The sequence below is a fragment of the Myotis davidii genome, unplaced genomic scaffold, assembly GCF_000327345.1.
Source record: "Myotis davidii unplaced genomic scaffold, ASM32734v1 scaffold698, whole genome shotgun sequence".
NCBI classification, from domain to species: Eukaryota; Metazoa; Chordata; class Mammalia; order Chiroptera; family Vespertilionidae; genus Myotis; species Myotis davidii.
Genome location: NW_006290032.1, coordinates 1,992,721 through 2,004,323, shown reverse-complemented (window position 1 = coordinate 2,004,323; position 11,603 = coordinate 1,992,721). Strand labels below are relative to the sequence as shown.

The 11,603-nt window shown below is 52.2% G+C and overlaps 1 protein-coding gene across 1 annotated transcript in view; it reads left to right on the top strand.

Annotated features, from left to right (window-relative positions):
- PRSS12 (protease, serine 12) overlaps positions 1–11,603 on the top strand; it is a 48,755-nt gene that overhangs the window by 21,334 nt on the left and 15,818 nt on the right. Inside the window, exons 6-7 of the mRNA XM_015563374.1 lie at positions 7–62; positions 1,639–1,780. Of these exons, the coding sequence (XP_015418860.1) occupies positions 7–62; positions 1,639–1,780 (198 nt within the window). The remainder of the gene's footprint in view (positions 1–6; positions 63–1,638; positions 1,781–11,603) is intronic.

The window sequence follows — 11,603 nt, the reverse complement described above, 5'->3', positions numbered from 1 at the left end:
CCACAGTGAGGAGGTGGGCGTGGCCTGTGCCCCGCGCGGCGAGGGACACCGGCCGTCTCTGGGTGAGGACACGGCCGCTGCGCTGTCTGTCCCAGGCGCAGGGGACGGTCCTCGCCTGGACCTTTCACTGTCTCCTGCATGTCTCACGGCCAGTCATTCCCATTTCAATCTTCTGAGTCTTCCCACCAACACTGTCAGATGTCTGCTCCTCAGTTACGTTCCTTTACCCAGAGCCAGGTCTCCTCCTAAACGTGTGCGGCCAGGACATCTGAGCGAGGGAGGAGACATCTGAGCGAGGGAGTAGACATCTGAGCGAGGGAGGAGACATCTGAGCGAGGGAGGAGCGAGGTGGCCGCGCCCCCTCTCCTGCCAGGTCACAGAGGCTGATGACCAGCGCTGCTCACTCTTACCCGCGGGCTGCGCCGGCCCCTGGGCGTCCTCCTGCCCTGAGACGGGGAAGCTGAAGCTTCGCTGTGAAACGCAGGACTGGGGGCCCCGGGTTCACCGTGTTGGGCACTTAGGTGGTCAAGGTGCACGGCTTTGCCTCGTTGGACCTAACGGTGCCAGCCTGGGGCCCCCCTGCCCCTCCGGGTCCGGCAGGGGCAGTGCCCTCCTGCGCCCTCAGAGCCCGTGTTCCAGGCGTCTCCTCTGTTCCCTGCGTGCTCCCTCTGCGCACGGGGCTGCTGTCTCCCAGTCGGTGCTCTCTCAGCCACGGCCCGCGTGTCTGTTTATGCCCCTGAAGGTCTCAGCGTGGCTGTTCCAGGTGAGCGAACAGGCACGAAATAACGCAGCTCCAAGTGAACGTCCTACTATTTACTAGTGGAAGTCAGTGGTAATAAAATCAGGCGCGACTTTATTTTATTTTTAAAATATATATATATTTATGTTGATTTCAGAGAGGAAGGGTTCGATAGAAGCATCAATGATGAGAGAGAAGCCTGGTTCAGCTGCCTCCTCACACTGGGGATCGAGCCCGCAACCTGGGCGTGTACCCGGACCAGGAATCAAACCATGACCTCCTGGTTCCTAGGTTGGCACTCAACCACTGAGCCACACCTTTACAGCCTCCCCCCTTCTTTTATGAATTAGCCTTGTTCTGAGCTAAGTTGAATGGCTTGAGAAATAAACAGTATTATTTCTGTTTTTAAAGATTCCCTCCCTCCCTCCTTCCCCAGCAGCTGGCGCCTGCCCTCCCTCTGCTGGCCGTTCCCGGTGCTGGGACTGCAGAGCTGAGCAGTGGCCTCCCAGCTTCACAAGATCAGGCCGAAGGGGAGAGTTTTTGTTGTCCCTTCTCTCTCTCCATTGCCCAGCGACCCAGAGCTGATTTTAAAAACAAGTTGACTTGGCTCAGTGGATAGAGCGTCAGCCTGCGGACTGAAGGGTCCCAGGTTCGATTCCGGCCAAGGGCACATGCCTGGGTTGCAGCTTGATCCCCAGTAGGGGGCGTGCAGGAGGCAGCCGATCAGTGATTCTCTCTCATCATTGATGTTTCTATCTCTCTCTCCTTCTATCTTCCTCTCTGAAATCAATACAGAAATACATTTTTTAAAATAAGAGAATAGGTTATGTTTGGGGAAGTCTCCTGCGTCTGTCCCACTTGCATGTTTGGTTTCCTAATACTTTCGGGTCATGCCCTAGGTTTCCCCATCAGACTGGTGGACGGAGAAAATGAGAGAGAGGGGCGCGTGGAGGTTTTCCTCCAGGGCCAGTGGGGAACCATCTGTGACGACGGCTGGACTGACCGGGACGCGGCTGTGACCTGCCGGCAACTCGGCTACAGGTAAGGGAGCCTGGTTGCTCGGCTGGGTACTTCAGGGACACGTCTGAGTCTTTAAAGCCTCGTTCCAGCGAGTTATTTCTTGAAAATTAATTTACATGATCTCATTCCAAATTGTAAAGAATACTAAGTAGAGTGTTTAAAATCTTCTGTCTTCTCACAAGAGACATACAATGTCACATGTAGCTTGTATTTAATAACAAATCTCTCTCTATATATAAAAGCCTGATATGCAAAGTGTCTCCTTGGGAGTTCAACCAACCGGCCATGAGTTCAATCGCTCACTATGACGTGCGCTGACCACCAGGGGGCAGCGCAGAACAAAGGAAGGCTGCAGCCGGCAGCTGGGGAAGGGAGGCCCCAGCCAGCAGCCGACAGCCACTAGAGAGCCTACCTGTGCACAGATTTCGTGCACTGGGCCTCTAGTCGTGTAATAACTCGACTCCATATACTGCTCTGCCAGCAGGGCGAAGCTAGCCCCTCCTGCGTGGTGTCCGTCTCGTGCGGTCGCCGTGAGCGGCTGTGGAGTTAGTGGGAGTGAGTGGCTCTCAGTGTACAGGGCGGTGACGCCTGTAAACCATGGACAGCGAGCCCTGTGCTTCTGGACTAAGGCCTTCGTCTGGCTCCTGGGCTTGCAGATGGCCAGCCTGGGCCGTCTCCAGCTCCCCTTGTCCTTGCCTTCCCTGTGCTGTCTCTGTGGACACGTTCACTGCCTCGATGGCCCACGTTGGTGCCTAGCTCTCCGGAGCGCAGGGGCTGTGTGCGTGTGCGGGAGCGTCCACGGGCTCCCAGGCTCAGGCTCCGCTCAGCCCCAGCCCCAGTGATCACACCGCCCTCACCAGCCGGCAGGAGGACGCTTGTGCCCACTGTGAGAGCGGACACGGGGAGGCAGGGCCCCTCCTGTGGCCTCCCCCAGCCATGCAGGGGGTTGAGGCTTCGTGCAGGTGTACAGTGAGTGTGCAAATATCGGAAACGTGTTCCGTGTAGAGAGCTGGGACGTTTCAGCTAATGCACACACACTGCCCAGCTCGTGGTGGGTTACGAATAGTGGTTGGATTTTAAGCTGTGCCCTTTTTTATACATCTGTGTGTACATTTAACTAGTGGTTTTATGCTGGATACATTTTTATTTTTAAAAGTATTTCTATTTTATTTATTTGTTTTGTTAATCCTCACCAGAGGATATTTTTCCCATTGTTTTCTCAGAGAGAGTGGAAGGGAGGGAGGCAGGGAGAGAGAGAAACATGGATGTGAGAGAGACACATGGATTGGTTGCCTCCTGCATGAGCTCCGACCAAGGTCAGGGATTGAACCATCAACCCAGGTACATGCCCTTGAGCAGAAACAAGCCCTCCGCCCTTTGGTGCATAGGCCGACGCTCTAATCACGGAGCCATGCTAGCCAGGACTACATTATTTCTATTCTAATTAAACTTAAAAAATATTTTTCTAATGTTTTCATGCAAAGTTTGTTTCCTGTTACTCAGCTGTTACTTTGAGTTACTGTTCAGTTTTGGACCTAGTTACACTGGCAGCCGCCCGCTGGGCAGTGAGTGCGTTACTGGTGATCACATTGTCAGTGTCTGTGATTGGCATGGGACGTGGATTTCCACTTTGAAAACGCAGGCCGCAGAGGCAGGCAGGAGGAGCCTCCCTCAGATGCCCACCTGCACTGAGTCAGTGATTTCTTTTGTTTCCGTTATCACACATTTCTAACACTCCTTCCTCCATTTGAACATGAATACACACACACACACACACACACACATATATCTATAACTGTTCTTCCATTACCTTCCCAGGGAATTTCCTTACTTACAATCAGCCATTAAAGAACATTGCTGTTTGAGACTGTTTTATTGTTCATACTTTAGTTTTCCTTTTTTTCTTCCTTTTCTAAAAAAAAATTATTATTAGAAAGAGAGGAAGGGAGAGGGAGAGAGAGAGAGAAACATTGATGTGAGAGTGAAACAGCAGTCAGCTGCCTCCTGCACGCCCTCCACCGGGGATCGAGCTGGCAACCTGGGCTGTGCCCTGACTGGGAATGGAACCGTGACCTCTACGTGCACAGGATGATGCCCAACCACTGAGCCACACTGGCTAGGGCCATACTTCAGTTTTTCTGTAGACACGATCCAGGAAATCTCCTAGTATGTTTGAAATATGCAGGGAAAGGCCAAGTTTGATCCTCACATGTGTTGGAGCCACAGTTAAGGAAGGAAGAAGTCCCTTTGCACATCCATCATGCATTTTCACTTCCATCTTCGTTTGTCATTGCTTTTTACTTACCATCACTTAGTCCAGTGGTTCTCAACCTTGGCTGCACATTAGAATCACCTGGGAATCTTTTTAAAATCCTGATTTCTGGGCCTCATCCTCTGGAAATTCTGTTTCTTTGTTACCGGGTGGGACCACAACATTAGTAACAAAGAAACAGAATTTCCGGAGGATGAGGCCCAGAAATCAGGATTTTAAAAAGATTCCCAGGTGGTTGTAATGTGCAGCCGAGGTTGAGAACCACTGACTTAGTCCATTCTACATTCAGCTCTAATGGTGAACTGAAGTGAGAAATAGTCCAGATTAATGAACATTAGTGAACGTCTGCAGCAATTTCCCATAGTGTTCCTGTAACAATGACCAGGAAAAGCACTGAAAGAATATTTTACTTTGTAATTGTTCTTTTAATAAAGTCCCTTAGTAAGTAAAAGAGTAATTTAATGTTCCTATACAACAAATTGGATAATCACCTTCTAGTGCATAATCCACACTTTCCCATCAAATAGTATTTAAGTGAGAATCATTTAGATATTTGCTCTGTGAATGCACTTGAGCGTTTTAATGCCTTCCCACTAGGAAGTGGGGTTTCCCGGGAGAACACGCACAGAACGGTGAACGGGTTGTGACTAGAGCAGGGGTCGTCTCCCCATGTTTGAACTGTTAAAAGTCTCCAGTGAAGCCTTCGTTTGTAGACACCAATCAAGAAAGCCTCACAGCTGCTAAGGCTTGGGCCTTCTGGGTAAGAAGTCCGGAGGCCCGTCCCGAGCCAGCTCTGTGCTAGTGGAGGGTGGGTCCGTGGAAGCACTGAGAGTCCAAATAGCATTAAAATGCACTTCCTCCATGGGAGAGACAGAACCGACGTGATGGAACAGGAAAGGTGGTGGTACCTCACCTCGACGCGCTGACCGTCACCAGCAAGCCAGCCGCCTTAGTCCCTGAGGGGTCACGTGATGTCTGGAGGCCCAGCACATGGCACACGGTCTCCGAGGCTGAGAGAGAGGTGCTGACTCCGCTCACACGCCAAGGTGGACTGAACAGCCCGAGGCAGAAGGACGTCCATCCCCTTTGAACTTCCTGCCAGTCCCTTAGCACAGGCCTCCATGTGGCGTTCTTCCGGAACTGCACGATTGTTCGTGTCTCCCTTCACACAACCTAGAACCTGTGGGCCTTTGCTGTTTAGGCAGAGACCTGACATCAAGTATATCCAGTGTAGGTGCGTGCTCCCAGACCGTGTGCGTGCCCCCAGACCGTGTGCGTGCCCCCAGACCGTGTGCGTGCCCCCAGACCGTGTGCGTGCCCCCAGACCGTGTGCGTGCCCCCAGACCGTGTGCGTGCCCCCAGACCGTGTGCGTGCCCCCAGACCGTGTGCGTGCCCCCAGACCGTGTGCGTGCCCCCAGACCGTGTGCGTGCCCCCAGACCGTGTGCGTGCCCCCAGACCGTGTGCGTGCCCCCAGACCGTGTGCGTGCCCCCAGACCGTGTGCGTGCCCCCAGACCGTGTGCGTGCCCCCAGACCGTGTGCGTGCCCCCAGACCGTGTGCGTGCCCCCAGACCGTGTGCGTGCCCCCAGACCGTGTGCGTGCCCCCAGACCGTGTGCGTGCCCCCAGACCGTGTGCGTGCCCCCAGACCGTGTGCGTGCCCCCAGACCGTGTGCGTGCCCCCAGACCGTGTGCGTGCCCCCAGACCGTGTGCGTGCCCCCAGACCGTGTGCGTGCCCCCAGACCGTGTGCGTGCCCCCAGACCGTGTGCGTGCCCCCAGACCGTGTGCGTGCCCCCAGACCGTGTGCGTGCCCCCAGACCGTGTGCGTGCCCCCAGACCGTGTGCGTGCCCCCAGACCGTGTGCGTGCCCCCAGACCGTGTGCGTGCCCCCAGACCGTGTGCGTGCCCCCAGACCGTGTGCGTGCCCCCAGACCGTGTGCGTGCCCCCAGACCGTGTGCGTGCCCCCAGACCGTGTGCGTGCCCCCAGACCGTGTGCGTGCCCCCAGACCGTGTGCGTGCCCCCAGACCGTGTGCGTGCCCCCAGACCGTGTGCGTGCCCCCAGACCGTGTGCGTGCCCCCAGACCGTGTGCGTGCCCCCAGACCGTGTGCGTGCCCCCAGACCGTGTGCGTGCCCCCAGACCGTGTGCGTGCCCCCAGACCGTGTGCGTGCCCCCAGACCGTGTGCGTGCCCCCAGACCGTGTGCGTGCCCCCAGACCGTGTGCGTGCCCCCAGACCGTGTGCGTGCCCCCAGACCGTGTGCGTGCCCCCAGACCGTGTGCGTGCCCCCAGACCGTGTGCGTGCCCCCAGACCGTGTGCGTGCCCCCAGACCGTGTGCGTGCCCCCAGACCGTGTGCGTGCCCCCAGACCGTGTGCGTGCCCCCAGACCGTGTGCGTGCCCCCAGACCGTGTGCGTGCCCCCAGACCGTGTGCGTGCCCCCAGACCGTGTGCGTGCCCCCAGACCGTGTGCGTGCCCCCAGACCGTGTGCGTGCCCCCAGACCGTGTGCGTGCCCCCAGACCGTGTGCGTGCCCCCAGACCGTGTGCGTGCCCCCAGACCGTGTGCGTGCCCCCAGACCGTGTGCGTGCCCCCAGACCGTGTGCGTGCCCCCAGACCGTGTGCGGGCCCCCGGACCGTGTGCGTGCTCCCAGACCGTGTGCGTGCTCCCAGATTGTGTGCGTGCTCCCAGACCGTGTGCGGGCTCCCAGACCGTGTGCGTGCCCCCAGACCGTGTGCGTGCCCCCAGGCCGTGTGCGTGCTCCTAGACCGTGTGCGTGCTCCCAGACCGTGTGCGGGCTCCTAGACCGTGTGCATGCCCCCAGACCGTGTGCGTGCATGCCCTCCTTCAGGAGGAGAGCTGTTTGTCTTGAAAAAAAAAAAAAGTATATCTAATTGCATCTCACACCTCAGTAGCTGCAAAGGGTCTCAGGTCTGGCGTATTTGTACATGACATTTAAAAATAGAGCAGTCACATCCCTCTCTCATCACATCCAATGAAATATAAATATCACAGGGGGTGACATTCTGTCACTGAGTTTAAAAATACATGAGCAAGCTCTTCTTTGACCTTCACAAATTTTACATAGCTCGTTTTTCTCCTTGAAATTGTCATTTAAATTGCTTTCCCCACAGAATTCATTATGCTTTAAAAAATGTGTGTGTACTTATATATACATACACACACACACACACACACACACACACAGTGCACAAAAGAGAAAGCAAATTCTTCTAACAGGTTCCTCTCTGGATTTTTAAATTTCTAGTGCACAACTGATTAAAACAACAAATAGTTATTAAACATAGGAGGTAAGAGTTGACTCAAGCCCCCACTTAATTAGACCCGTGGACTGGCTTTGTGGTGCTTGTAGTAAGGAAGGGACCATTGCATCATCTATTCTGAACTGTTTGGCCACGTTAGAGGCTCAAGTCTTGGAGGAACGTGCTACGGTAGGTTCTGGACGGTGAAAGGTATGCCTTTCTCTTGTGAGGGGGAGAAGGGACTTTTTGAAAGAGAAGTTCGTCTTGATTTCAGCAAAACCAGCTTTTAGGGAGACTGAACGTGAATTTGAGGATCTGAATATCGATTCCCGCTAAGCCCTGACACCCAGGTTAAGGGTGAATGTTAGAGCCTCCTGTCTCCTTGAAGTTCCCTCTATGCGTCACTGCCACCCCGACTGGGGGTGTGGGGGGTGGAGTCTCTTCTCTCTTTGCTACAGATGACACAGTCCTTACTTATTAAACAGACGTCAGCCGGGCAGGGCACATGCCCGGGTTGTGGGCTCGATCCCTGTGTAGGGCGTGCAGGAGGCAGCCGATCCATGGTTCTCTCATCATTGATGTTTCCATCTCTCCCTCTCTCTTCCTCTCTGAAATCAATAAAAATATATTTAAAATAAAAAGTCAAAGAAAAATGTATTCGATTTCACTGTATCATTGAGCATGTCTTCATTTAATCATGCACTTTTATTAGTAAAAATGTTCTCTAATTTCTACTTGTTGAATGCTGCACTCTTTTTTAAAAAATATATCTTATTGATTTTTACAGAGAGGAAGGGAGAGGGACAGAGAGTTAGAAACATCCATGAGAGAGAAACATCGGTCAGCTGCCTCCTGCACATCTCCCACTGGGGATGTGCCCGCAACCAAGGTACATGCCCTTGACTGGAATCGAACCTGGGACCCTTCAGTCCGCAGGCCGATGCTCCATCCACTGAGCCAAATCGGTTAGGGCTGCTGCAGTCTTTTTTGTCTGTAAGTTGATTGATAAATTATTAACCAATTACCCTTTTGTTTTATTGAGTGAGTCCTAACTTCATTTGCTACCTATTTAGTTTTGCTTGCCACAGTTATGCTAATGCCATGCATTACTGTCTCTCTCTACCCTTCTGCCTTTTTATTTGCAGGCAATCCAATTTCCTATTTTTTTTCTCTAATGCACCGAAGTTCATCATTCTTACTGTTTTATGAGAAGTTCTCTAAATTTTTAGCAAACATACTGCCATGTTTCCTTACCCATTTCAAAAATTATTATCTGTAACTCCTGCTTCCTGAAAAATATCAAGACGTGTAGCACCCTGTTATATACTTTCTACCTCCACTCACCCTCACTCCTCAAACGCATGAGAATCATCTGTGATACTAGTTTCTGCCTGCTGTTAATTGTTCAATTTCAGGTTATGCCTATTGGAATTTCAAATGGCTGCGCATTGCACATCCACACCAACAATTAGTTTTTTTCTTTCTCTCTTTTAGTTTAATTTTTAAAAAGGTTACTAAGCAACAGTTTCTCACGATTCTTACCGAGAAGGGAGGAGACACAGTAAACAGTAGAGATGAGAAAAGGGATATAAACCCAGATACACAGAAAGGCTAACAATCGCAGGTACTGTGAACTACTTTTAGCGAAGACATCTGGAAATCTACACGATATGGACGGTTACCTCGGAAGCTACATTTTCAAAAAAATATAATTATCAAAGTTGAAGCAGCAGATAGGAACCACACGTATGACTTGCCCTGGGAGACATGACTCTGATCCGTTGACTGTCTTCAAGACAGAAGGTGCCTGAGTCCCGCAAATGGTTGCAGACCAAGAAATAAAAATGAAAAAAATGAACAGAAACAGACAAATATTTCCATCCAGTTGATAAGGCTACTATGACTTGCTTTCAAGACAAAGTGCACATAGACAAAGAAAACCATAACCCAGCTTCATGGATTTGCATAAGAAATTCTACACAAAATATTAGCAAGTTCAACCCAACAGCGTAAAAGAGCTACTTAGCACAAACAGCTGGAATCTTCTGAAGAGTATGAGTGCTTAGAGCTGAGGCGTTCAGTTAATGTGCTTGAGTTGTCTGTAAATAAAAATAAATCTGATCATCTTAATGATGTTGAAAAGTTATTAAAATCAGTAATACTTATATTGCTTAGGAACGTGAGAATAAAATAAAACCACCTTAATTTTATGTCATAAACACACATCAAATAGGAACAGAACAAGGGTGCCTGCTACAGCGGCCATGACTCAGGAAGTCCCGCTCATCACCAGTAAGTGAGGTACCGGCCCAGCCGGCGTGGCTCAGTGGCTGAGCGTCCACTGTGCATCAGGAGGTCGCAGTTCGATTCTGGGTCAGGGCACATGCCCCGGTTGCAGGCTCAGTCCCCAAAAGGGGGATGCAGGAAGCAGCCAATCAATGTTTCTCTCTCATCGATATTTTCTTTTTTTTTTTAATCCTCACCCAGGGATATTTTTCCATTGATTTTTAGAGAGGAGAAGGGAGAGGGAGAGACAAGAGAGGGACACATCAGTGTGAGAGAGACATCGATTGGTTGCCTCCTGCACAGCTCTGTGACCAGGGCCAGGGATGGAGCCTGCAACCGAGATATATGCCTTTGATCCAAATCGAGCCTGGGACCCTTCAGTCTCCGGGCCAACGCTCTATCCACCAAGCCACACCAGCTAGGGCTCTCACTGATACTTTTTATCTGTCCCCCCTTCCTCTCTCTTGTTTTGCTCATATTTTTAAAAGTAGAATTGAAGTATCAGCACTGAAAAGGACTTCAGAACTGTAATGTAGATAACTAGAGGCCCGGTGCATGAATTTGTGCCCAGGTGGGGTCCCTCTCGGTGGACTGCAGGGATCGGGCCAAAACCCAGTCCAACACCACCTACAGCTCCTACCTGCCGCTCCCACTCATCCCGGCCCCACTGTGCCTGCCGCGGGCTCACGTCCAATCAGTCCAGCGCTCACCAGCCATGAGCCCTGCGTCTGGCGCCCTCCCAAGGGGAGTGATATGCAGGATCGAGCTGAAACCATCTCTCCAACATCGCCCGAGGGGGTCCCAGATTGCGGGAGGGCACAGGCCAGGCTGAGGGACCCCACTGGTGCACGATCAGGCCGGGGAGGGACTGTGGGAGGGCTCTAGGGTGTGTCCAGCCCATCTCGCTCAGTCCCAATTGGCTGGACCCCAGCAGCAAGCTAACCTACCGGTTGGAGCATCTGCCCCCTGGTGGTCAGTGCACATCATAGCGACTGGTCGACCGGTCCAATGTCTGTCCCCTGGTGGTCAGTGCATGTCATAGTGAGCGGTTGAGCAGCCTTAGCATGTCATTAGCATATTATGCTTTGATTGGTTGAACAGACAACCGAATGACTGGACACTTAGCATATTAGGCTTTTATTATATAGGATGATTGTCCACCTAGAAAACCCAAGAGAATCAACTGGAAAGACAGTAGAACTTGTGTCATTAATGTAAATTATAAATATTTTTAAAAGCATTAATGTTCCTATAGGCTAGAAAATAAAAAGAAAAAAATCTTTTATAGAAGGTACAAAAACAAACAAAAATCTAGGAATATACTTGGCAATCATTGAGACCCATGTGAAAAAAACTAGGTCTGTACTGCAGGTAGAAGACCCAATAAATGATCCATCACAACCCTAATGGGAAGACACAGGAGAAACGCATCTGTACATGAAAGCTGCCCTCATAATCTTGTTTCTTGGTGTGGGGAGCAGGGAGGGGCTTGATTTCAGGATTCAGCTGGGAGGGAAGCCGTGGCCGCGGGCACAGGCACAGAGCCAGCGACACCCCCGGCAGCAGCGGCATTGGCCTCGGTCTCCCCGTAAGTCACGGGGGACGTAGAGACCCTGCCCAGGCCTGGCCCCAGCCACGGCTCTCCTTTCATGCGGTCAGGTGGGGCTCAGGTTTTGCTAGATTTTAGTTTTTTTCAATTAGTTTGCATTCAGTGTGATTTTGTGTGAGTTTCGAGTGTACAGCGTGGTGGTGAGACAGTCCTCCACTTCCCAACCAGCCCGCCCCAGGCCGGTGATGGGTTTGGCTGCATTTTAAAAGCCCCTGAAGGTCGCTCTAAGGTGCTGCCACGGGCGTCACTGAGCTCTGAAGACGGGCAGTGGCTTGGGTCCTGGGAGCTGATAAGCAAGGGGATGAGGAAGCCCTCACGCGGCAGCAGTCAGTTCCTGGGACGGTCACTTTGGACTAGAGTGACGCGGACCCCGTGCGCCCACTAAGCAGGAGGGACCCGGTGACACAGCGAGA